The following is a 27,552-nucleotide window of genomic DNA, read 5'->3' as shown; positions in this document are numbered from 1 at the left end:
CAGTCCTTATGTTTAATATTTTAATGATTTTTGTTTACACACTTTCCTAAAAACATTACATGTTAGAACTGTACAGTGGTGTTTGAAAGTTAGTGAACCCTTCAGAATCTTCCATATTCCTGCATAAATATGACTTAAAACATTGTCAGATTATCACACAAGTCCAAAACGTAGATATGGAGGACTCAGCTAAACAAATAAGACAAAAAAATCATGCTTGGTCATTTACTGTAATTATTGGGGAAAATCACCCAGGAATATGGAAAATTGTGAAGAATTAGAACAATCTAGATGAGAACAGGCCATTCAGCCCAACAAAGCTTGCCAGTTCTGTCCATTTATTTCTTCCAAAAAAACATCAAGTGGAGTTTTGAAAGTCCCTAAAGTCCTACTGTCTACCACACTACTTGGTAGCTTATTCCAAGAGTCTATCGTTCTTTGTGTAAAGAAAAACTTCCTAATGTTTGTGCGAAATTTACCCTTAACAAGTTTTCAAATGTGTATCTGTGTTCTTGATGAACTCATTTTAAAGTAACAGTCTCGATCCACTGTACTAATTCCCTTCATAATTTTAAACACTTCAATCATGTCACTTCTTATTCTTCTTCTGCTTAAACTGTAAAGGCTCAGCTGTTTAAATCTTTCCTCATAATTCAACCCTTGTAGCCCTGGAATGAGCCCAGTTGCTCTTCCATGGACCTTTGCTAGCACTGCTATGTCCTTTTTGTAGCCTGGAGACCAAAACTGCACACAGTACTCCAGATGAGGCCTCACCAGAGCATTATAAAGGTTGAGCAGAACTTCCTTGGACTTGTACTCCACACATCGTGTTATATAACCTAATATTCTGTTTGCCTTCTTAATGCCTTCTGAACACTGTCTGGAAGTTGATGGCTTAGAGTCTACTGTGACTCCTAAATCCTTCTCATAAGGTGTACTCTCGATTTTCCGACCTCCCATTGTGTATTCAAACCTAACATTTTTACTTCCTATGTGTAATACTTTACATTTACTGACATTAAATTTCATCTGCCCACAAATCTGCCCAAGCCTGTCAGCTATCCAAGTCCTTTTGTATGATATAGCAGATTCCAGATTATCTGCTAATCCACCTATCTTGGTATCATCTGCACACTTAACCAGCTTGTTACTTATATTCCTTTATATATATATTAAAAATAGTAGCATCCCTAGCACTTACCCCTATAGAACACCACTCTTAACATCGGCCAATTCTGAGAAGATTCCTCACACCATCGCCCTCTGCTTCATGTGTCGGAGCCAATTCTGCACCCATCTAAAAACATCACCCTGAACTCCCAGTTCTTTTAGTTTGATGCTCAACCTCTCATGTGGCACCTTATCAAATGCTTTCACTAAGTTTTAAGCACCAAAGTACATGTCTAATGATCTACAGACATTTTAACAATTGTTGTACATGAAAATAAGCATGTGACACACAGTTCTGAATATTTAAAGTTGTAACTTGGCTTATTGAGCAGCATGGCAGCATTAAGACACACTGTACAGTAACAGTTAATCAACCTTAGCAATGAGAATTCAAGTGTGTACGAATCAAATAATAAACAAAGAAATCAATAAAGCAGTCACTCTTCACACTCTCCGTATGTAGTAATAATGAGCCATTCAGGATTGGTTTCCCTCTGCAGCTTTTTTGTTTGTGAGAAGTCCCTTCTGATTTTAGTAGAAGGCCCTTAAGATGTCACTTTCAATAGACCTGCAGGAGGACTGATTGAGTCTCTGGTGTCTCATAGCAGACTGCTCCTTGTTTTCAACCAATGATAATTGAGAGTAACAACACTCTCCAGAGGCATTGGTCACTGGTACACTTCAGTAAATGTGAAATTCGAGTTATTATTTACAAATCAACCGAGGCAACTCCATTGCGGTTTTTATTTTGTTTTATACAATATATGCACCTTAAATGAAACAGTTTAATCAACAAACCCTCTTACAGGTTATTTTTATAGTTTATTTGTAGCAAAACAACAAACAGGAATTCATGAATCTTACCCAGAAAAGAAAGCTGAGTTGTAACTCCTTGTGTTAGAGTCACAGCAGTGCCTCTGCCCTGCTTTCAGATTTCTTTCTATTTGTCTTTGGCCCCCTCCTCCCTTTTCTGTGTCCAGTTTATTTATTTATTTTTCTTATTTTGGAGCTTAAGTCTAAAATGTTTTCTGTTTCTGCAGAAGCTGGATGTTGTATTGAATAAGGTGCTGAGGCCAGTTAGGCTGCAGTGGACTATTTAAGACCCTCTGCTGGCACAGTGGTGGTGGTATTAGCTTGTTTGAGTCAGTTGTGTTTCTGGCCCCTTTTGTGTGCACTTGTTAAACATTTCTTGGCTAAATTTAGATATCTTTTGAAAAATTCATTATAGTTTTATTAAAATTACCTGGAGATGTTTTTGTTACAGATTCATAGATTTATTTTCAACTTATTCATTCAACTTTAGTGTATTTATAATTTTAGCTTCTAGATGTTTAGTACTTTAATTCTACTTTGATTAGCTTTATTTAGATTTCTGATTTAGCAAGTTTAGTTTATTAGATTTTACCAATTTATTTTTTTTCTTTGAGGCCCAATTAATTTATTTTTGGGTTTGTTTAATTAATAAAGTATGTAAAATGAATATAAGCATCTCTTTTGTGTTTAGGAGGGTGCTTTACAGTTTTGATGTTCCTGTTCGGGGTTAAACACAACACTTTGTATGTTTCTCCTGCCATCTAGGTCTGCTTTATGATAAACTTACCAATAATAAAAGCAAAAATGTACTTTTAAAATGATTGCCGGACAGTGTAAGAGGGTAAACAAGAAGCACCGAAATGAAGAAACCGGAATGAAGCCACCTGCCTGCTTCTAGCATTTCTTAGGTTATAATCAAATCTTCAAAAGAGGACATTAATTGTTCAATGTTTGTATCAAATATATGTGATGGTTGTTGCCATTATTTCTGATTTTATTACATTATGCTGTTTTTTGTGCTACTCCTTGATGTTTTCTTTTTTTCACAATCAGTATTTTCACTGTGTATTTGATTTGTTACAGATTAAAGTGTTTGAATTACTTTGAAAACTGCCAAAGGCTGTAACTACAATATGTGCTTGAAGTTCATTGCAATTGTTACAGTATTTTGGACAAGTGTTGAATTTACTAAAAACAAAACTAAATAACTGATGTAACTATTTTCGAAATGGTGCACAGAGCCCATTTTGCATGAAAACATGGACTAACCAGCACATGTGATTGCCAACAGTACTTCATTTTTTAGGCTTCTAAATTTTCACAATCCCAGAAGGTGTACCAAACGAGATGTGAAGATCAAGCCAATGTTGAAAAGAAACTGTACAGGTTCAAAGTGAAGAGAGAAATGGATCCACTCTAAATAGCTAGGATTTAAACAGGTGCAGAAATAACAATGGTCTTTCTTACAGAACACATCAGAAGAATTGTCATGGCTGGAAATCAAGGACTAGGGGCCTCATGTATAAATGGTGCATACGCACAGAAATGTTGTGTAAGAACGTTTCCACGTTCAAATCGCGATATATAAAACCTACACTTGGCGTAAAGCACCACGCACTTTTCCACGGTACCTCATACCCTGTCGTACGCAAGTTCTCCGTTAGGTTTTGCAGACTGGCGGCACCCAGTGTCAAAGCAGTGCTACTGTTCCTGTGTGGTTACCCTTTCTTAGATCCACATCCACATCCACGGCGGCGGCTCAAGTGCTCCTTGTAGAACTGTTTGTACTTGCAAGTTACCGTGAGGTAATTGTACTTATGATACAGTTATAATATTACATAACCTGAGCCACTTTATAAAGCGCATATTTACATTATGATGATGATATAATTTTTAAGATGGAAATGCAGCAAAATATGTTGATTATATTATACAGATAAAACTTTAACTACATCGGTGCCGCAGCGCTAGTGAGCTTGAGCTTCGTTCACAGTTTTGTTCCTGCCTCACGCTGTTTTGCATACTGTGGCTGGCGCGACACTGGAAGGATAGATGGATAGAATGATTAAACATTACGAAGATATTTTGATGTTCCTTAAAAGTTTGAAGAATCGGTGTTCTAAGCTTACAGATGGCTTAACGTCTATTACAGAGCTGATTGTGTGGCGATTGGGTATTTGGAAGAAAGAAAAGTAAGGACAGGAAATTGGGGGTTAGTATGTTTGAAAAAGACAGTTATTCTGTAATTAAAACTTTTCATTGAAGGTCGCGCATGGCACAGCAAGCATCTTGCTGTAGGACATGAACAATCACTGCGCCACTATGTTCCCATGTTTAATAATAACATGCTTTAACTCCATATCATCATGAAAATGATATCATGTATACTTCTCAGTATTTTAATTACTCAGAGAGCTGTAATATTACGAACATAATGGATTCTGTGGTCCTGTCGGAGGAAGAGAGTCACCGTAGTGATTCAGGCACATAGAGCACAAATAAGATCAAATACAAAACAAAGCATTTAACATGCTACTTTAGTTACGAATGGGATTTGAGAAACTAGTAAATTAAACGATTTTAAGATGAAGGTTTATGATGTTCTACTTTAATGACAAAATAAACTACGTGATTTAAAGTGGAAATTTCGAGATTAAAGTTGACATTTGACATTCATGCTTTTTTCCCACTGTGTGCTCTTTTTTTCACTGTACCCTAATAAGACTTTCATATGACACTCAGACGGTTTTCACGCCGACTTTGATATGTGACAACTTTTTTATTTTTGGGCACTGTGCGACTTTGTGCACTTGAGCTTTCAAGTTTCTCCGACACGCTATGTCACTCGATCACTTCCTTTTGTTGCTTATATAACTATTTAAACCAACAAATAGTACGTTTTTCTTTGCCTCCATTTGGTATTCGCTGAAATTTTTCTATTTTTCCTCGTACTTTTGCCATTGCCTTTTCACAGAACGCTGGGCTTAAGGGCTATTTATATTGATTTGCATATTCAAAGAGGCGTAATTCTGGGAGGAGTTGGGGCGGGACAGCAAGCACGTGCACGTGCGTTTATTTCCACGCTGAGCGGAATTTATGTAGTGGAAGAAAGCGGAAGTTGGCGAACGCACAGATTCCTGCATCTGGATTTTTCTGTGCGTAAGCACATTTCGGCTTTTGTGCTTACATCATGTTATAGTACGAATTCTATGCACGACGTTATGCATGAGGCCCCAGTTCCCTTTATGTTCAGGATTCACTAAAGTGCACAGAGCTACACTAAACTCAAAGTCAAGAAGCTAAAATTTATCCAAAATATTTTTTGTTTGTTCAACCACACTTTGCTCTTGCAAATCCTTTCCTTTATTTGCTTAAAGTTCACATTCTGTTTCATCTTTATAGGGTGGCTTCATGCGTCTTGTAGTGTGCACATCACGTGCAGAACAGAGCACGGTTTCCAAAACTCCAGTATGGTGGCGCTCATGATAATTGTCATAAATTAGAGTCCCACACATGATAAGAAGTAGAGTTCTTCTTACAGGAAAACATGGTTGCTATGATATTACTTGATATTGTTTGCTCAAAATGTTTCATGTATAGGGAGCCTAAAATCCTGAAATATGCATAAGAATTAGTGATGTCATTATGGAGCATCCATCTTGAAACTTAGAAGATAACAGAAAATCAGTAGTTCAATGAAACAACAAAGGTACAAAAGTGCAAAAACAGTCTCGACAGACTTTAAACTTAGATAACTTGTAGTGCTTTTTGAAAACATTTCCTTGCATTTTGGCTTGTTTAATCACTCACAATTTGTAGAGTTGTTTGGCTTAATTCAACTTCTTTTTAGCAAACCTGACCCAATGTATCTCACTTCTTGTCTTAATCTCCCTAAATATTAATGGAGAAGAATGTTTTTTACACTTCTATTTTCTTACATTACCTCTATTTCCAGTGTTAGGAACACCATGAAAAAAATAATAACCGGGGCCTCATGTATAAAACTTGGCTTAGATTCAGTACCACAAATTTGCTTATGCTCAAGCACACACACACACACAAAAAGATTTATAAAGATATATGTACACCATGTGCCACACACAGTTTCTTTATAAATCTCAAATCAACTTAAAACATTAACACATTCCTGAAATGTGCAATGAAACAAAATTTCCTGTTCACTTCTTTGTCCTTCTGCTTGAAGTTGCTAAAATGTCAACACCAAAAAAGTCTGTGTGTGTAGGACTTATGAATGGTTGAAATGTACAGTAACATTAAGTGAATTTTCACTCCAAGTTCATGTTTTATAAATCTTGACTTTTGTGTTAGAAATGGCTTACACATGTTTTTGGCCATAAGCTTATACTGATTAAGTCCCTGCCTTTTGTACACTCTGCCCATTGCTACTACTGATTGGATGGTTTGGTGAGGTCCTCAGATCGTCTCCTCTGTAGATGCTAGCGGATTCTGCTGGAGCACCTAGAAGGCAATCAGATTTCGCTTTAGAGGAAGTAAAAGTCATAACAAGTTTCAATAGATAAATCTGCGGGAGGATCATCACCGAGCCTTGAGAGGCGAGAACGGACGGACAGCATATCCAGCCAACACCATCTTCCTCCAAGCTGGCATCCCTCTGGAACATAACCCTATTTTTACCATAGGATCAATGCTTCAGTGCCCATGTTTTCTGTATTCACAGGGTTTTTCAGAACATAACCCCCATGGATAACAAGAATTGACTCTATGTAATGAGGGGTGAAATTAAATCATATTCAAATGGAAACAAGGATTTGAAATAAAACAGCCTTCAAAACTCAGCACCAATATCAAAATATGTGAGCCACAAAGTAAAAAATATTCATTTCAAAATGCTTTGCTAACTTGTTATTCTTGCCCCTTTCTAACACTGGAAAAATGTATAGTTGGTCTTCCAGTTTTAAATAATTTATCAAACACTCAGAGAACTAGGACACGTGCACCACCATCTTTTATAGGTGGAGTGAAATGACACAAACATCATGTGACCTCCGTGGCAATGGTCAGAGCAGCAGCTACACAGAGGTAAACACAAAATGGCAGTGCCATCCAGTAAAACAGAACACAAAACAGTGGTACAAGGCTGACCTCATTGTTATAATAATACAAAAAAAAAAAAATAACCTAAAGAAAGCTTTATGAACATCCAGAAATGGAATGAATATTCCCATTGAGTAAAAACCAAGAATTGTGACATTCTGTTAGAGCAGAAAACTATTTTTTTGTTATATTGGAGCTCCAATAATATTTTGAAAAAATCCTGACATTTTCTGCCCTTGTCAAGTACTCATTGAGCTCTGCCTGCCATACCTCTTATATTTACATTGGTGTATGTGATATCGCGAATGCGGTTATGGCGTCTTTGGCAAAGTCCCTGATATCATTAAAATGTGATGATGCTAACACCAGTTAATGAGAGGAGAGAGAAATAAAACTGCAAAAATAAATGCACCTGTGCAAATGTTCTCAAGTGCCGCCATTTTCTGACACAAGATGCATGTGAAAGATCCATGCATCAGAAATGATGGCAAACCATATTGTTACATTTATTTTTAAATTCAGATGTTAGTAACGCACACACTGGTATTGTTCTCATAGTGGGCAAACTCCACTTGTCAGATCACTGTCATATAAGTCTAGGGGCAGCCATTAATCTAACCAAAGATCTACTGTGACAGGCAGCTTGCCTCTAAATGTGTTTAAAAGTTCCAAAATATCTGCTAGGAGTGGCACATCTGCTAAGAGAAAAGCAAGGAAATCTGCATGGCCGAATCATCACTGGTTGCCTGTAGATGAACTTCTCCAGCGCCCTTTCATTTATAAAAAGCTGTGCCTGCCTGGTTAACGTTACACCATGTGCCTGAAAGTCCAGAGGAGCTATTAAGGTAATTAAAGACCCCATTTCACCTCTGCTCCCAATTTATTAGCTTATCTTACTAAAATCGTGCTCAAAAATTGAAAACAGATGTCACTATCCTTGTTTTTTTTTTTTTTTTTTTTTTACCTTGGATGCTAAATGTATCTCATTGACTGATATTTGTTTGTCTTAATTACAGTGGCCTCTTTTAGCTGAGTGTAATTAGTATCAATTTGCATGTCTTTAGCTGCTTGATCTAATTGAATAAACAGGAAAAATCCAGCATTTTTTTTTATAATGTAGTCTTCTTAAAGACTATATTGGTTGTCTTCTAAGATTACTGGACCACTAGTAACTTCTGGAATACTCACATGTGATGGTTGTAATCTGAGATAAAAATTTGTTTTTTTTTCCCAATTTCAATTCGCTGTTGTCAGTAGCAATGGTGGGAACTATTTATAGTAAATAACTGTATGGAGGAGGGCTCTGTGCACACACGTCTCCAAGTGATACCACACCAGCCCACTATTGTGTTTCCTTCGGCTTGCATTTCTATGGCAATAAGAATTCAAATTATATATATTGTGAGCAACCAGGACCATCAGTTGAAGCCACTTTCTTAAGCATGCAGTTCAAACAGACATGAATTTCTACCAGTTGAGGTGAAGGAAAAGCAAAAACTGATGAGCAGGCATGGGGTAGTCACTTTGTTTTGTTACTTCTAAAAAAAATCCATCAAATCCCACTACTGGATCAAATTTAAGTTATTGTTGGAAGCTAAGCAATAGGCTGTAACTTTTAATAATAATAATTCATTACATTTATATAGCGCTTTTCTTAGTACTCAAAGCGCTATCCACACAGGGAGGAACCGAACCCACAATCTTCCACAGTCATCTTACTGCAAAGCAGCAGCACTACCATTGCGCCACCTGTGAGGACAATATTTCAATTTTATTATTGAAGTTCACACTAAAGCAGTAGCAGTAGTGAAGAGGCAGTACAGAAATATCTGGATGAAGACTGTTTTCAGTCCATTAGAACTCAAAGTTCTTTGTTGCTGATCAAGTAAGACCCCACCTGCACTGGTGCCAGTCTACCTCATGATGCCAGGAATGCATCATTATTATACATCATTATTATTATTCATTATTGTACGTCATTAGTTTGCATTTGCTTCTGTTTTATGTGTTATTAATCATTTATTTCCATTTGTTTTTCTTTTCCATAGTTATTTCTATTATGTCATCTTAAGAAATATGTTAGTATTTAATTTCTAATGTATTAATTTTGGGCAGCATGGTGGCGCAGTGGGTAGCACTGCTGCCTCGCAGTTAGGAGACGTGGGTTCGCTTCCAGGGTCCTCCCTGCGTGGAGTTTGGATGTTATCCCCGTGTCTGCGTGGGTTTCCTCCGGGCGCTCTGGTTTCCTCCCACAGTCCAAAGACATGCTGGTTAGGTGGATTGGCGATTCTAAATTGGCCCTAGTGTGTGCTTGGTGTGTTTGTGTGTGTCCTGTGGTGGGTTGGCACCCTGCCCGGGATTGGTTCCTGCCTTGTGCCCTGTGTTGGCTGGGATTGGCTCCAGCAGACCCCCGTGACCCTGTGTTCGGATTCAGCGGATTGGAAAATGGATGGATGGATGGATTAATTTTGGGCAGCACGGTGGCGCAGTGGTAGCGCTGCTGCCTCGCAGTTAGGAGACGCGGGTTCGCTTCCCGGGTCCTCCCTGAGTGGAGTTTGCATGTTCTCCCCGTGTCTGCGTGGGTTTCCTCCGGGCACTCCGGTTTCCTTCCACAGTCCAAAGACATGCAGGTTAGGTGGATTGGCGATTCTAAATTGGCCCTAGTGTGTGCTTGGTGTGTGTTTGTGTGTGTCCTGTGGTGGGTTGGTTCCCTGCCCTGTGTTGGCTGGGATTGGCTCCAGCAGACCCCCGTGACCCTGTGTTTGGATTCAGCGGGTTGGAAAATGGATGGATGGATGGATGGATGTTAATAATTTTTTGGTTGTGAGATGCAGATTGTTGCTGGACAACATGACAAGTGTGAGTGTGGTGCATGGCATTAGCATGGCTGAGCAATAACAGCGGGCAGTGCCCAAGCTTTTGATTAAAAGAAAGTAAAGACCTATGTGAGAGACTGGTGTTGGAGCAATTAACAAATAAATGAAAATAATAACTCAGAATGTACCTCCTATCATCATCATGTCTGTTTCCATGTCCATATAAAACAATCTCACTCCCAGTGCACTCATTTCAATGAAAACTGGCACACTAATTCGTCAAAGAAACTTGTCTGAAAAATTCAATTTGTGTTGAGGTATCTCTAATGGAGCATGATGTATACATTTTTGAAATTAGAAAAAGCAATTTTTTAAAGAATTGGAGAATATCTTAAAATAGTGAACTATTCTGTGTGACATCCATACTGGATTATGTCTCTTTCAAATTTATCTCAATTTAGGTTATTTCTGCTGCATTTTTTTTCCACTTTTAGTTGTCCTATAACTATTTCCAAAAGCAAATAAATGGTTAAAGAACACAAATTGTGCACAGAAAAGTTCACAAAATGAGAACGAAGTACAAGCATATGGAAAAACACAATGTACAGATAGACAACAAAGCGAGAAGCTTGTTGCAGCCTTAGCTGAAGCTGAGGACACTTTTTGGGATGGTGTCTTCAGCTGTGCACGCCACAAAAATGTAGCATGACACAAATACCTTCAAGGCGGATGAACCATTAAAAGCGGGCCAAGACAGAATTCATTAAGTGGGTAAGTATGTGTTGTATGACTTTCTTATATAATCTGGCAAAACAAATAGTTTCATCACGTAACCAGGGTTTCCAATTTATTCGTTTAAAAAACTGTGACACAGTATTCCATTCAGAAATATTAGATTGGCACACTTTAAGTTGGTTTCATTACATTCAGGTAGTCAGACTTCTAAGCAGCTGAATGCAATAAGGATGAGAATCAGTCACCTGGTCCTGGTGGTAATGAATTTAGTGGTGTAATTGTAAAAGTTCTAAAAATCACTAAACTTCATTTTAGAAACTAAACTTATGTGTTTGTTTTTTTTTTTATAATGGTATATAACAATGTCTCCCAACCACCAATCTATAGAAAATTTTTACTGGTCTGGCAGACCAGGCCATTATATGAATTCCACCAATCCATGCAGACATTGCTGGTCCGTGGAGCTCTTCCTGCATTACACTCGGAATCCTAGGATGATATGTGAAGCTTGTTTTCTAACCCTAAAGGGGATGATGAAGAGCCTCCCACTGGTGGGTAGGGAAGAGGCCAGAGACTTGTGAAAAGGAATTGTAAAAAGAGGAGTGGAGGTGAAGACCCAGATGGACAAGGGCTTTACTTTCATTTTGGTTTATTTGTACAGTGTTTACTCCTTTATGGCTCTCCCTCAGATTTTTGTGTTAGTAGAATACATCTTCTTTGCATACTGCAGTCATTCTGTATTTGGGGATGCTTTGAGAGCACCTTCTTACATTGACATTACATATAATCCAATCATTGATAACAATTCACATATTTACACATATTTGCTTTTCTTTTTTTGTAAGCAGATTTCATATTTTTCTTATCAGGCAGATCTGCACTGTTTTTGTTTTCAAAAGCAGCATGTGGGAGGCATGCTGATGATATACTCCAGAGAGAGACAAATAAGACTATTAGGCTTCTAAAGTGTACAAAATATATAGAAATCATGAAGCTGCACATGCTGACCTGTCTTGCACTTGTCCAGTGTTTCTGCAGTCCTGGGGTAACGTTATGTAATGTCACTGCATGCTGCATACTGTGTATAGATGGTGGGGCAATTAAAACCACTTGACTTGACTTGACTTCACTCTTTGTGTTTATCATTCATCCTTGTTGCTATATCTTTGCCTTTTTAATTTTTTTTGTGCCAGTCCCTTATCCTTTATTGCTTTCTTAGTTTGAAGGGACAGGCTGTCTAATTGAATTACAAGAGTTACATGAAAGTGCAAATGAGAAATATACCAGGAAGAACTTTTTCATATATAAACAATATGGAACAAAGAACTGAGTCATGCAGTTGAAGCAAAAATCTTAAGAACATTGAAAACATATCTAATTTAGACAACGGGAACATTGGCTATTAGCTAAGAGCAATGGCCTGAATGGTTTAATCTCTATTGTCAAACTTAAAACCTCTTACGTTTTAAATATCTATTTTGATTCTACTGATTCCATGTCTTTCTTTGATTATTCATATTTTTTAATTTTGTTTAATCTCAGCTTGTTGTATATTATTTAGACAAACCTTTAATAATTCATTAGAAATAAAAAAATATCTATTTTGCTAAACAGAGCCTCAATACTTGGCATAATATCATTCATGCATTAGAAAGATCTGGATGAAAAGAAGCCATTCAGCCCAGCAAAGCTCACAAGTCCTATCCACTTAATTCTTCCAAAATAACATCGAAGTCGAGTTGTGAAGGTCACTAAAGTTCTACTGTCTACAATACTACTTGGTAGCTTATTCCATGTGTCTGAGGTTCTCTTTATGAAGAAAAACCTCCTAATATTTGTGCAAAATTAACAAGTTTCCAACTGTCTCTCTGTGTTCTTGATGAACTCATTTTAAAGTAACAGTCTTAATCCAATGTACTAGTTCCCATCATAATATTTAACACTTTAATCATGTCCCCTCTTAATTGTCTTTTGTTTAAACTAAAAAAGCTCAGCTCTTTTAACCTTTCTTCACAATTCAACCCCTGTAGCCCTGGAATCAACCTAGTCGCTCTTCTCTGGACATTTTCTAGTGTTGCTATGTCCTTTTTGTAGCCTGGAGACCAAAACTGCACCCAGTTCTCCAGATGAGGCCTCACCAGTGCGTAATAAAGCTTGAACATAACCTCCATGGACTTGTACTCTACACAATGGGCTATATAGACTAGAATGAATGATTTTTAATACTCATGTTTTTACTGCATTTTAATCCATTCCTTTAATTCTGAATCCATCTTCAGCACCCTGGATGGAATCACATCCATCTTTGATAGCAATAAGAAAGAAACCTGCTTGCAGAAGCCTGTGTTAAAGTCCTAAGACCGTGGGATGAGGTTTTGGAATTTGATATGGGGGTTTTAGGATCCTGTGATGATCCTTTTTACTACTCAACATTTAATGGCAGGATTTATAATGGAAAGGGCATCAATCAATATTTCATGTTACTTTGCAGTCATTCCTGTCAATTGCACCTTCTATCTTATTCATTAAAATTTTACAATGCATATACAGTATTACAGAGTAGTAAAGCAAACAGCTGTATAATCATAAGGCTCCACCTAACAGATGTTAGGAGCACACGCTGATACAGTGCATTGCTGCACCCACCACATGACAAACCAACTCAGGATCCCAGATTAGGACCCGAGTGCAGCTATGCAACGGGTGACACCTCAGCACCACACTAGTTCAGATATATTGGAACCAATGTGAGTTTTTTTATGGTGGTTGAAGTGCCAATTCTTCCACCGACCCCCAGGCTTTTCCCTGCAGGTTGGAGGCCCTACATGCAGGACTGGATGCAGATTAACGTCATACCCAGGACAGAGCAATTGCAGGTTAAGGGTCTTGCTCAAGGGTCCAACAAAGTAGAGTCACTAACAGCTATCTTCAAATTCTCCTTCCCATACTCACCAAGAGACCAGAAATAGAATTCAGTTAATCCAAAGAGCTTATTCTGAAGATACTGACAACCACCCTTGAAGACAACTGTTGTTTCCTCCATCCCTGAGATATTCAACGTATGAATTCTGAGAAACCTGTGCTACTGTATCTCAACCCACTTGTAGTTCACTCAAACAGTTCTCTAATACATAAAAGTATTTTTCCACTGTGTTCAAGTTTTAAATTTTGTTCACTACAATACATCTCAGTACGCATAGAGACAATGTAGTGATACAAATTCAGAAACAAAGAAGAAGGGGTCAGAAACAATATCAGCATTTACAAGATGCAACATTTTTAGCAATTATTTTGATATTTTACAAAAGAAGGAATATCAGATGTAATATATGAAACATAAGAAGGCAACATTGAGTGTACCTCAAAGCTCAGACCCTTGAATTTGATGCTCATCCCAGTTATGGTTTACTTGGATTATTTCTTGATATTTCACTTCTCTCATATTAGGTGAACTGGTTCTTCTTCATTCACGGGGCAAGACTGAGTGTGTTTCTACGTGTATACAGTATATAACTATTGTCCTGTGAGGTGCCTATCATGGAAGCTGTTGATTCTCAGAAGGTTGTTTTCTGATTCTGTTGTGGCGTTGGGTCAGCTAGACCTGTTCCTGTAAGAGTGTCCTTCAGTTTCCAAGTTCCTTTTGATGGTGTAGGTATCTATACTTATCAACACCTTGTAGCACAATGATGCAAAGGTTGCTACCTCTGCTACCACACTGATACTGTCCTCTAAGTTCACTTCCACAGAGAATGTGTTTGTGTAAGACAACAGCAGATTCTACACTGGCTGTGTGAGAGATTGTTTTTGTGTGCATAGGTAGACCCTGTGATGAGCTGTTCTCCTGCCCAGAGTATTTTCCCAAATTGTGCTCATTGTGGTTGGGAAAAGCTCTGCCTTTCTGCACCCAGAACTGGATTAATTAGGCCTGAAGATATACAGTACATTATGTGTACACTAAGTACACAGTACATTCACTCATCTGCATTTACCAAGCATTTTTCAGGTCTACTAAATCTATTTTGATGTCAATATCAAAAGAACATTTAGCAAAGTAAGTCTACCTGCAGCAAATTGGCTTTGTCAGATAATTCCTAGTGTTATTATGCAGGCACTCCGAAAAGAAATCTGTAAATTTAACTGTAGTTGTGACCAATTAACTCCACACTGCTCCATGAAATATGATGCCAGCAGTGTATGTTTAGAGATTTAGCCCAATGCCTGCTGCAATCTGTCTTTTTAATTGCTGTTCTCTTCATTGATCCTAGCATTTGGCTGCGCTTAAGGTAATCCAAACATATAACAGCATTCTTATTGCTTTTTTGTTAGCCTTTATTTTAAAAAATGCCATGGCAACTTTGTCAAGGTTTAACCAAAACCAGAAACATAGAAAATGAAGGTACTATGTCATTAAACACATGCTGTGATGACAAATTGCTTTGCAGGATGCGATAAGGGACTGCATGTGGCATGTGCTTTTTTTCAGTCAAAACGTGTACAAGTGAAGAGCTGGCTGTTCAAAATTAAATATTGTAGTTTGACAAATAAATTGACTTGCTAGGTAATTCTGATCGTATAATAAAAATAAGCAAACAGGACTAATGGGACAAAGAGACCAATTACAAGGCAAACTTCTGTTATTGAGGCTGAGAATAATACAAACAGGGAGTGATCTCAGATCCTTCAAGTATAATAAATATTATGTAAGCAAAAAAGGATGTTGTCTTTGGATCAGCCTAACATTTGTATTGTTAACTGTGCCATTTGTTGTGTTTCTTTCATATTCCTCTTCTACCGTATGCCTGTTTTGTTCAGTTTTGATTCTTTTATGTTAATTTTATTGACCATTTAATTTTGATGTGTTTATGTATCTTGCACTATGTTCTATGTATTTTGTGGGTGGTTCCTGAAGAGGTGAGGGCCACGTGCCCATCACCATTTGGGTTCATCTGTACAAAGGCTCAAGAAAACCCCCCCATCCCTTGCAGTTCATTGAATGTGCTAATATCGGTGAGTTTTGTTAGATTTCTGATCAACTTTGTACTGATAGGGATTTCTGGATTTTTGACCACTTTGTTCTGTTTTTTGACTGTTCTTAGCATTGTGCATTGGGATTCTGCTGCCGTTTTGCCCTTTTAGACAACTCCTTTTGCCTTTTGTGCTCTTTGGAGCTTTCCTGTGCTACAGAGCATTTTCTTTTGTATGATAAACTAGGGGACATTGCTCCCTGCTCGGTTCGCTTGACAACTCCCCGGCCTGTGCCACTTTGCATCTCTGCCACTCGCGTACGTGGATTTTACTTTCACCAAACAATAAATCTTTTAATTCTCATGGATATGCCTCTGCATTGGTAAGAAACACTACTTTTCCCTGATGGGAACACGAGTTAGAGGATTTACAAGTCTCCGACTTAAACTTTAAAGCCAAACAATATGTCATATCACCTATGTCCATATATTCAATCTCTTTTCGTTATTTCACTGAATAATAATTTCCATTTGTTTGCTCTAATGTGATCTTTACTATACTTTTTTTGAGACTTTCAAATTTTAGTACTTTCATTATCTCTAACCTGCTCTGCATGCGTATCATGCCAATGTTTTTGAACCTCTTTATGACGTTCTACTTTGTCATCTACTCTTTGTCTCGCGGGAATTATCTTTCTGAAAAAGTGTCATCTACTCTTTGTCTGGTATTTTTACGGCCCCGGGTGTGGTTAAATCTCTTGGCACAAAGTCTCGTCTCGCAGGACTTGAAATTATCTTTTTGAAAATATGACGTCTCGTCCCAGGCTAAAAGGTCTTGTCTCCTCCCAGGAATGTTTTATATAATAGAGAGATATTTTTATTTATAAAGATTCTATGCTTGCCCTCTCATTACTAGCTGGGATTTAATGTTTTCCCCCTACTAGTGGACATTTTGAGTCATTATTGAGACTTATTGTGCTCTGGAAACCCAACCTCACGACAAGAATGTGCATTTAAAATTTCAATTTATGATTTCTTTTTTTAACTTTTGGTCTTAAAACAATACAAATGTTCAATAATTACAGTGAACTTATTTGTTTGGAATGGGTTCTTCACCCATGGTTCGATCCTGTCTTGATCACAATGATGTCAGTACGGGTTCTTGCCCTGTTTACTCTGAACTGGTTTAAATTGTTTTTCTTTTTAAATAAAAGGATGAACATTCTACAATTATTTTTGTTCTTTCACATTGACCACTTAAAAAATGATATTTGGAATGTTAATGTTCTTTTTGGTGATTTCCGCAGAATGTCTTATTGTAATTGTATTTGCACATATTTTATCTTCACATCTTCATATTAAGGAACTATCTGCGAGTCAATAAATTAGGCATTCAGTAACCTCTTTGGCCACTGATCACTTTCATCCTTTCCTTAATCTCACTAAATAAAAAACTCATCTATCCAAAAATCTTTTCTCCCCTTGGCATTGACTTACCCTCCTTTTATACCACAACTCTCAGCTGGTGCCTGTTGATTACTGTGCTCAAACGGTAATTATCAATTAAACTATCGCACACATTCACGTGCACATCTTACCCCAGTGCAAGTTAACCTGATGGCCGTTGCTAAAAACAATTCAAACTACTAATAAATGACTTCATTAAAACAGCCCCTTGTGCTTGTCTTACCACAACTGTACAGGACTTGTAAGACCACGCAACAGAATACTGAGGTATCAAGTAAGTGTTACGAGTCAGTCTCTGTTTCTGATTGTTTGCTGTGTTTGATAATTTTAGTTAATTATTTATCAGGTTTCTTTGTTAATTGTGTTATGTTTATTTATTATTTAATAGTTATGTACTGTTTCTTTGTATGTTCTTTTGTTCCTTGTGTTTTGTGGTTGGAACCCAAAGAGGCATCCACTATGTTGGGACTCCCCCTCTGGTTATTGATTTAATCACAGAGAGAGAATTGTAATAGCGGATTGTTGAGTTTCTATTATTTAGACTCCCTGGCTGTTGTGATTTATTTGCTTCTTATCTTGGATTCTGCTTCTAGATTGGGACTTGTTAGCTTTGTTAGCCATGGGTTGTCCCATAAGGTAAACCTTTTTTGCCTTTTTTTCCCTTTTCTACATTTTTGTACTTATTTTGTTTATTTAAAATAAATTCTCTAAAGATTATTAGTGGCACTTGTCTCTTTGAACCAGAGGTATTACAGTTCCTCAGTCTCGTGCAATGTTTTGTGCATTTTGAACTTTTAAAGCCAGCTTCTTATTTGTAGGCCTGTTTAGGTCGCAGCCCTTGCAATTAGTGTCTGGGGGCTGGCTGGCTTGGGGTGAGCCTCTTGTGCTTTGTGGCTGTTTTTGAAGGCCTTAAATGCCTTTTTAACATGTTCCTGTCTCCTAATTACAACATTAAGTAAGGAGTGACTGTAAAACATTAAGACGATAAATAATGTGAATGTGATGAAAGTGATTCTTTTGCATAAATGGTTTCATTTTGCAGTACATTGTTAATGAGTATATTTACAAGAGTTTTATAGACAGCATTGGTTTAATCTTTGAGTTCTACCCACATAAGCCACCTGACCTTTCTTTGTAATTATCACAAACCAGACTATTAGCATTGCTTTTTGACCCCAATTCTAGCTTAGTCCTTAAATCTTCTTGCAATTAGAGCTGTGCCAGTTCAGTAACAATTTTGTAATATTCTCAATTAGTTCAAGAAATGCAGTGGACAGAAGTATTCTATCATGTTTGCTTTGAGCTTAGCTGCAACTGAAAACTTAAAAGCTTAACCGTAAGAAGTAGCTCTGATTATGATAAGAAGAAGACATCTACATCTAGAAGGTGGTGAATGAAAGATTTCTCAACAGTTTATAGGATGTCCTGCACAAACTACTACTGAGAAGTTGCCAGGGGACTTTGATAGCTTCTGTTTATGTACTTTGTATCACATTTAAATACTGCACAGCCATCTCTTAAGCCAACTAAGGGCCTTAATGGTAGCTCACTTAGGCTGCGAACCTGAGCCCAGTTACTGCTCAGGTTCTCTTTGAGAATCCAATGATGGCCGCCTGTGGACCCCAAAAAGCCAATTTTATTTATCAGCACATCAACACAACACACTTAGAAAAATTTACACAGCCTTGCAATGACTAGCATGAACCATGAGAATTAAAAAACATCTTTTACGGAAAAGACAAGAAAACAACATGAATCTTCCCTGACTGAATTCTACAGAATCACAAACCTCAGGAGCTCCTATTTGGAATGCAGAGCAGAAGAAGACATTGTTGTAGGAGAGTGATGTATTCTCTTAGTGAGGTACTTGTGTGTCAGAGAAAATGGTTTAGACAAGATCTGTAGAGCGCTACTGATTTGTTTTTACTCTTAAAACACATAAAAATAATAGAATTTCAAACTGTTGCATATCAAGCATCCACAGCATAAGCAGAATACTGAACGCCATTTAACTGCACTTTATTAGAATTGCTCTTGTTAAGTCAAGAGAGATGAGTCATAGCACTCAGCCATTTATTAAAGAGAATGCTTTGATCTGGGAACTTCTCATTACTGTGCATGGAAAGGGCACTACTGCAAATATGATATTTTGTGTTGTAATCAATACAATTCATCAGACAACAAAGAGATTAGAGATAGACTCCACCTCAAAATGTTACAGCTTTTGACCTTTTAACATCAAGCAAGTTCTGGGTCACTGAGTTCAAATGCTGGAATCGTCATTGTGTATGTAGAGTTTGCAAGTCCTCCCTTTTTCCTGTATGTGTTTTTTTTTGTTCTAATTATTATTAATGTATACTTGGCTGACACCCTATCTAAGATGACTTACTGTACATATCAAAGTGATTATTGGTATATATTTGGGTTTTAGGTGAAAACTGAACTGACATCATGGTGTTTAAGATCTACTTCACTAACCACTATATCTCAATATTATCGGTAAACTGGGTAATAAATTGTTTTTTCTTATTTAACATTTAAAAACTGCTTGATCACACTCAAAGAACATGGAATGTGACATATATACAACAGAATGCTTAAAACATTGAGTATATATTCACAAAAAGGAGACATTAATAGGATTAATTTGGTCTATGTGTTGGGCTCTGAGAAGTCACTAGAATTTCCTTTACAAAAACAACCTAACTCAGAAGATTCATAAGCATCACTGCATAAGATACACATGTGAGAACTGAATCCAGACACAATGAGCTCTGATGCAGCATCACTCATCCCACTCCATCATCTAACCAGAAATCATTTTGTTTTTTTCTAACTAGTTATTTAAGATCATCAGTTTCATTCTGTAATTTCCACCTAAAGCCCATTGCCACAGTTCCCAAATTAAAGATATCTATGTCACACTGAATGGCTTCATTGTAAACTCCCTTAACAGTTTTATTTGTGTTGATTTGTGAGCATCTTCCAAATCTTCAGGATGCTGTCAATATATTCATGTAATTCATGGAGTTTGTCTGGAGAGCCAGTAGTCAGTTGATCCAATAATTCATCCACTCTTTTTTTGAAAACCATCCAGGGTATCCACCTCATGCATGAATGGATAGCGTGGGCCACACTTCCACCCTGCCCCGTCTTCTCTATATATCTTCATACCTTCAATCAAGAGAGTGCTTTATGTTAAAATGCATTTGAAAATCTAGATTATATTTCAGTAAAGTTTTCTTTCCTTAAAACTTATTGTCCATATCTATAAGAGTTTGTCCATTCTTCCCATGCCTGTAAAGTTTCTCCCTGTGTACTCTAAGATTTGTTCCTTCAGCATTGCAAAGACATTAATGACATTGTCCAATATGAGTAAGTGTGGAAATATATGTGAATGTGCCGTGTGACCAAGGATGGTTTATGCATTGTTACCATTGCTGCTTGAATAACTTGTTCCCTGTGACCTTGTAATTTAAAAAACAGGGCTGAAAAATTAAAATAGAGATGAACATGGAGACACATTGAGTTCTTCTTTCATGTGGCCATTTTACCAGTTACAGAGCCACATCTAAAATTAAAATAACCAAATGCTTGAGGCCCCAAGACTCCAAAGACCTGATTTCAATGTTTGTCACTGTGTCCATTGTTCATTGATTCTTTTTTAAAATAGTTTTATCCCACATCTTAAAGATGTACGTGTAAGGTATAGAAGAAAGTGTGAAATGGCGATTGACACTCAAGATCTTCTTTGCTGAAAGAACTGAGAAAAGAGAGGCAGGAAGTCATCTGTCCTGCCCTTGCCTGCATTCCACAAAGAGACCTTCTTGAGTAACTATCCTATTCTGCACTACTCATAGTTAACCTGCAGCTCTATTGTTAACCAAATATTTGGTCAGATTTCCTTTTGGATTTCATCTTATAAAAGGAGGCGTTAATCAATGATGATCTAACATACTGTATCTGTAGACCAAAAAGGTGCTGAAATTGACATTCATTTTAAGCCAGCAACCAGTTGGAACTGCAGGCTGAACTTTTGAACACTTAATAGTAAGGCCTATGCATCTCTTTACTCTTGGAGCCAATAGGCAATTCCCTTCTATTCTCTACCTCTGTGGGTCTAAAGGTTCTTTTCTCCTTACCTTGAAATGCCTGTGGTCCCTGGGTGGATATGAACTATAAGAGCGGCTCCTCCATTAAGCTCTGTGCCACTGACTGAGCTCAGTCTGGGAGAAGAAGTCTTACTTCAAGGAAGAACTCTCAGTACTTAAACTCTTGTGCCAGAAAATGGTCCACTCTTAGAAAGTCTCAAAGGACACAACAAAGAGTGTAACATTATAACTCTAAGTACAGTAGCTAGAGCTAAAGACCTGCTTTCTCATGTTTGATTGTTGCTCTGTAATAAGCTCAGGATTAATGGTGTCAGGAAAACTTGCTAATTTGGAGACAAAGCTTCCATGAGTCATAGCCTAATCTTTAGCTTTCCCTCATCCACAGCAGAGCACTTGAGCAAGAATAAGCTGTCTGTGATGCCACACTAATATTCCAAAAGAGAAATGTTTAATAGAAAAGCTCAGGGAAATCCAAAAAACCTTTAAATGAACTAAGGGGCGCCTGCTCTAGGTTATGTTTGTATGTCTCATATGTCTTGTGACACGTATTTTATGCTATAAAAGCAATTGCCATATTTCTGTAAGGATTTTCAGTTAGTTCTATTGTTCTGGTTCTTAATTCTAATCTTATGGCCAGGACCCACATCTACAGAGGAACTTAAGGTGCATAAAGTGAGAGCTCTATCAAAATATCTCATTAGTTATTGACATTTTCTTCGTTACAGTGGATAATTACCCAATTAAAGCTATGCCATTTTAGTTGTGCCCTACAATAGACTGGCATCTTGTTCAAGGTTATTTCTGGCTCTCCAAGATCCTATAATTGAAAAGATGGTTTGTAAAATGGATGGTTGTTTGAAATTGCAGTGATTATGGAATTTCATCGACATAGCTGTGAGTAACTTTGTCATCTAGTCAACAGAGTTTTGTGCAACATTAAAGAAAAGCTGAGAGTGGCTTGTTTGTGTGAAACAGGCAATGGAGATAAGTAAAACTGGAGATCTTCACCATATGGGAGCCAAGGAAATGCAAAGTGGTCACTTTATGGTTTCTAGATGGCCAGCCCTTTATCTGGATGAAATCAAAGTCATGTTTGATGCCGTCTGGGCTAGCAGGAATTCCATTAATGCTTAAGAATGTTGTTTTCAAAGAAGTCATACATGGAGAGCAGATCAAAATGCAGAACAATTCTTTATTTTCACGTAGATATGCACAAATGTCTCAGTCCATGGAGTGAGCAATCAATAATACATTCCATTTCCTTTAATACTTTTCTATTAGCATTATCTTATCTAATACATCATGTCATCTGACTCTTAATATGCATCTTAGCCAATCAACGACAGCCACCAGTAACTTTGTATACATGTCTGTTCTTCCATTATTCTAAACATCGCTTCATTGACAGGGGTGTCCTATGCGTCTTCCCATTGATGTTATCACCGCTTCACATTTGGGATGTTTGGGCTTTCTCACTAGTTTTTCCTCACTTTTTAAGGGGGTGTTTATTACACATCTACTTTACTTTAACCTTAGTAATTACATTGATGTCTCCTCTAAGATTAGGCAGCCCTCACATACTCAAGCTTTAAACTGCATTTAGTTAATTCTTTAGTTACCTTCAGTCCTTTTCCTTATGTTTTTAATAATCCATTGTTACAATTTCATTCAAGTATATACTTGTAATAAATTGTAAAAAGTATGATGTATAGATTAAAAAGATTATAAATTTGATTAAAATCTATAAGAACTGATAAGTAAATGAAAGATATAAAAATATCAATGCTTGATCACTTTATATTATGTAAAAAATCAGTAGTTTTGAATTTCACCAGAGTGTTATTCGCAATGCATTTGCTATGTTTGTGTTCACCCTTGCTTGTCAAATTTTTTACTGATAATTTGATTGGTTTAGGAGAACTTTTTCTCCCAGCTCCACATAATACTTTGTGAGGCCAGTGCAACATCCCCCGGATCTGTAACAGCCAACACTGGATGGGACTGCCCCCCAGGTATATAATGCTGATCATCTGCATTACAGACCTTGTGGAACTACTGGACAAATAAACAGATTTTAAAATTTTATTTTTATGAAACATATACAACATAAATAATGGGTTTTCTCTGCTTGTCGCCAAATGAGCAGGTCAATCTTCGAGTCCCACATCAGTATAAGAGAAGGATGCGCATGACCTATGCTGTGTATTGTATTGTATTGAACCCCTTTTTTTGACACCCACTGCACGTCCAACTTACCTGGAAAGGAGTCTCTCTTTGAACTGCCTTTGCCAAGGTTTCTTCCAATTTTTCCCTACTAGGGTTTTTTGGGAGTTTTTCCTTGTCTTGTTAGAGAGTGAAGGCTGGGGGGCTGTCAAGAGGCAGGGCCTGTTAAAGCCCATTGCTGCACTCCTTGTGTGATTTTGGGCTATACAAAAATAAATTGTATTGTATTGTATTCATAATTAGCTGAGTGGAGATAAAAAACAAACCTTGAAGGAGTCTGAAGCCCCCCCCGCCCCCCCCCCACCTCAAACACAGGAAACTCTATGAAATAATAATAATGAAAAATGAATTACTATTTACAAGACATTTCAATCTTCTTGATCGAAGAAAAAGTGCAAAGCATCAGCACAGATAGTTTGGGGAGCCTTCAGCATGACTTCAATAATCAGAATGAGCCAGCAGCTTCAATCATGACACGCCTCTTTGAATTTTTTGCCTTTAAAAGACCTTATGTATATTTTTTGACTTTTGACTACAATTTCGGCATTTCTGCTTTGTTTTGATGAAATATATGATTGTGTGTCTCTGACTACCTTCTTTCTTCTTTGATTTCACAGAGGCACAGCTCAGGTCACCTTTTTGGCCACAATAACCAGTCCAGTATAGTTAGCAGACATTTCCCTAGACCTCAGGGACACTTTAAAGATGACTGCACCATTATAATCCAGTCATATCTAGTTCAGTTAGTCCTTCCCCAATGACTTCAATGCATTTTGCTGAGTTTGGCGATATTTGCACACTTTGTGATTTCTCCGAACTCAAGGTGAAGCAAACACTGTGGAGTTCGCTCATTAATAGTGAAGAGCAATATAATACTATAAATTGATAAATAAATAAATAATTGGAAAGTAAATAGATAGTAATAAATAATTAAATAAATAAACAACAAGAACTAATAATAAAAAAAACAATAGTACTGCATATAAATAAGCCACTAGGAGCAGATCTGAGGGCAGGAGGCAGCACAGAATTCAGAGCCAAAGGTTCAGAGAAAAAAGTAAACAACGACAAACAACAACAATAATCCTAACAATAAGATCAAACAAGTTCCTATGTGATTCAGTTCAGATCATGTTTCATGTCTTTGTCTTATGTGACATTTTTGTTTAGATTTGTTCATTTATAGTAATTGACCTTACACATACTCACTGGCGTTTGTGTTGTCACCATGGATCACAAACAGTAACCTTATCATTGGGATTAATAAAGTATCTATCTATCTATCTATCTATCTATCTATCTATCTATCTATCTATCTATCTATCTATCTATCTATCTATCTATCTATCTATCTATCTATCTATCTATCTATCTATCTATCTATCTATCTATCTATCTATCTATCTATCTATCTATCTATCAGCTGAACTGGAATCCTCTCAAATCAAAGACACAATACAATTCAAGAAATTAAATCAAATTTAATCGCAGCTGCTTGCAGCGGAAGGGGCAGTCTGCCCCGGGCGGCACATTTTTGGGGGCGGCATTATTGGCCAAAAGGCTCAGTACAATTCATGTGTAAGCAGCAGGGTTTGGAAAAATATCACTGATGAATGAAAAAAGTACAATTGTCTGATTTTTATCCACAAGTGCTTCAAAAATAATTTTCAGACTGTCCTTCTGCGATGGCATCAGACACAGCAGTTGAAATTTATGAGGCAATAACAAAAATAAACATAAACATTATACCGATAATCATTTCTAGGAAGATAAACAACTAATTTACAATTTATAATTTCATTTTGTAATCAATCCGAATGCGTTCTTGCCCTGCACAGTAAACATCCCCACCAATCACTTGTACACTACACTGGTTGTGGTTTTCACAGCGTAATTATATTAAACTAATAATAAGAACACGGCTTATCAGTGCGTCTATACTATATTCTTATCTGGTTGCTGCTTATAAATAATTATATGTGAAAAATTATTGCTGTTTCTTTATATACGAATAAATCTATGCAAAATTTATCTTAATTTTTCTCTATACGTCATTTTAATTTTCCATTTAAATAGGTTAACATATTCAGATATGTTGGAGGGCAGCAAATTGAAGCACCGCCCCGCACTGAGTGGCATGAACTCGAGCTACGCCACTAGCTGCTTGGCAGTATAATTGTAAAATATAATTGACATTTTTGTATTAGATTACCTCTAATTAACAAGCATGACTACGTCTTCTTTTTATCTTTTTCTTTTTGTTAAGTTTATGGATTTTGATTTATCCTAGAAGGAAAATTCATAAAAATTTCAAGATAGCACATTTGTGCTTGAGCTGCCCTGCAGTTTTTGCTGCTTTAACCCTTTCCATCTGCATCACTTTCTATTTCAAATATACCAGATTTTATGAGCTGAAAGATTGTTGGCTGAAATCTAAGTGTTCTAAATCAGTGTTAGACAATTGTTAAAGTACTACTGATCAAAATGAGAGGACAAATTAGAGCTGCAGTTGACCCCCTGCTGCTCATACACTGCGAGAGTGCCATCAAGTGTCCAAAATAAATGACCAGCTCCACAATTCCAAAGGCACGACAGCCTTCAACTTTAATGCTATTCAAAGCCTCTCCATCAAACATATTGATTGTGACATACAGTAGTTTAATATGAAAGGCGCTATGTAAAATTATGATTGACAGAAAGCTGGCACTGTTTCATATTTCAGTATTTGTGTAACGGTATGCCTTAGATTCAGCTTTTTAAGAACTCAGCTCACAACAATCAGTGCAAAAGAAACAACAAAACTCCATGACTGCCTTACCAAAATAGGTGACCATTGAAATATGAAACATTACAAGCAAAATGCTCAGATTGGTACTTGTAATGCACCAGCCAGGTTCTCCTTTAAAATCAACTTCAGACAGAGGGAAAAAAAGACACAGAGCCATCTTCCTTTGCAGAAAAGCAGGTAGAGCTTGCCAACAGTTAGTACATAATGGATCTTTAATGTTTGACCATGGCACATTTTAACTGAGGTGTTTTTCTTCGTAAGTAAGCTTTGATTTTGCAATCCTTTTCTGAACTAACAAGAAAAACTGGTCTTAATAAATCAAACTGAAATCAGCTACAAAGACTGCTTAGGATGCTTAGGATCAGCAATCTAAATGCTAAGCAAAGAGAAAAAAGGAAGGAAGGTCTAATGGTTTATTTGTTTTCTTCACAGCACGCCATTGATGCTGTCAGTGCAGGGGTGAGCCCCATAGGAGAAATGTCCAACAACATGAGCCACTGGGACCTGGGGAGTGCCTTCTTCTTTGCAGGGACAGTCATCACCACTATAGGTAGGCTTTTTTCAGTATTTGGAAACTGTTACAGTGTGCAAGTTGGTTGTTAATCATTTTTGATTCTTAACATGCAAAAGGCATTTGCGGTGGGGTGCTAAGTGATGTATAAAATGGAGTCTGTATTTTTATTTGATTTAGTTGGTTGAGTAAGAAATTGAAATTCACCCTGTGAGAGTGACTGGTGGCAATGCAGTTTGGAAAAACATAAAAATAATTAAACTATAAATGCTTAAAGACTCTTCACATAAAATAATATATGTACATAAGCCTTTAATCTTAGTATTGAAATCTATAAACTGCACAAAAATATCCTTTACAATACTGAATTTGTGTTTAACACTGATGTATAATAATACACATTACTGAAAACTTGAACCCTGTGGTTTATGGATTCTGACATAAAATCAACAGCTTTATAGTGCAAATTACATACACCTACACACAAATGATGCTAGGTGTAACAGACATTTTACCATAAATTTTAAATCTTTTCTTAAATATAATTTTTATTTGTATTACTTTAGGAAGTCATAGATTTAAACACAAGGACACAGGAGCATTCTCAGGCGGCTGTGGCTACCAGACATTAACTAACTTTGGATGATGTGCCAGTTCCTGGAAGGCACATTAACACCCAGGGCCAGAAACCAGTTAACTTAAACTTGAGATAATAGAGATGTAATATAAAGTGAGAAAGTGGTGGTAGTGGTATTGTTTGGGCTAAGTAGAGCACTTCCATTCATGCCTCTACCTCCAAGAGTACACAAAATATACTGCTGGGTCCTTCGGACCTTTGTGGTACTTCTGATACTTGATAGTTCATATCATAACATAA

General features: G+C 37.1%; 1 protein-coding gene across 2 annotated transcripts in view; it reads left to right on the top strand.

Annotated features, from left to right (window-relative positions):
* Positions 1 to 27,552, top strand: part of LOC114666995 (potassium channel subfamily K member 10-like) — a 135,915-nt gene that overhangs the window by 40,524 nt on the left and 67,839 nt on the right. For both annotated transcript variants that reach the window (XM_051919889.1, XM_028822055.2), the window contains exon 3: positions 26,597 to 26,714. In XM_051919889.1, the coding sequence (XP_051775849.1) occupies positions 26,597 to 26,714 (118 nt within the window). The remainder of the gene's footprint in view (positions 1 to 26,596; positions 26,715 to 27,552) is intronic.

The sequence above is a fragment of the Erpetoichthys calabaricus genome, chromosome 16, assembly GCF_900747795.2.
Source record: "Erpetoichthys calabaricus chromosome 16, fErpCal1.3, whole genome shotgun sequence".
NCBI classification, from domain to species: Eukaryota; Metazoa; Chordata; class Cladistia; order Polypteriformes; family Polypteridae; genus Erpetoichthys; species Erpetoichthys calabaricus.
This window is presented reverse-complemented; position numbering and strand designations above follow the sequence as displayed.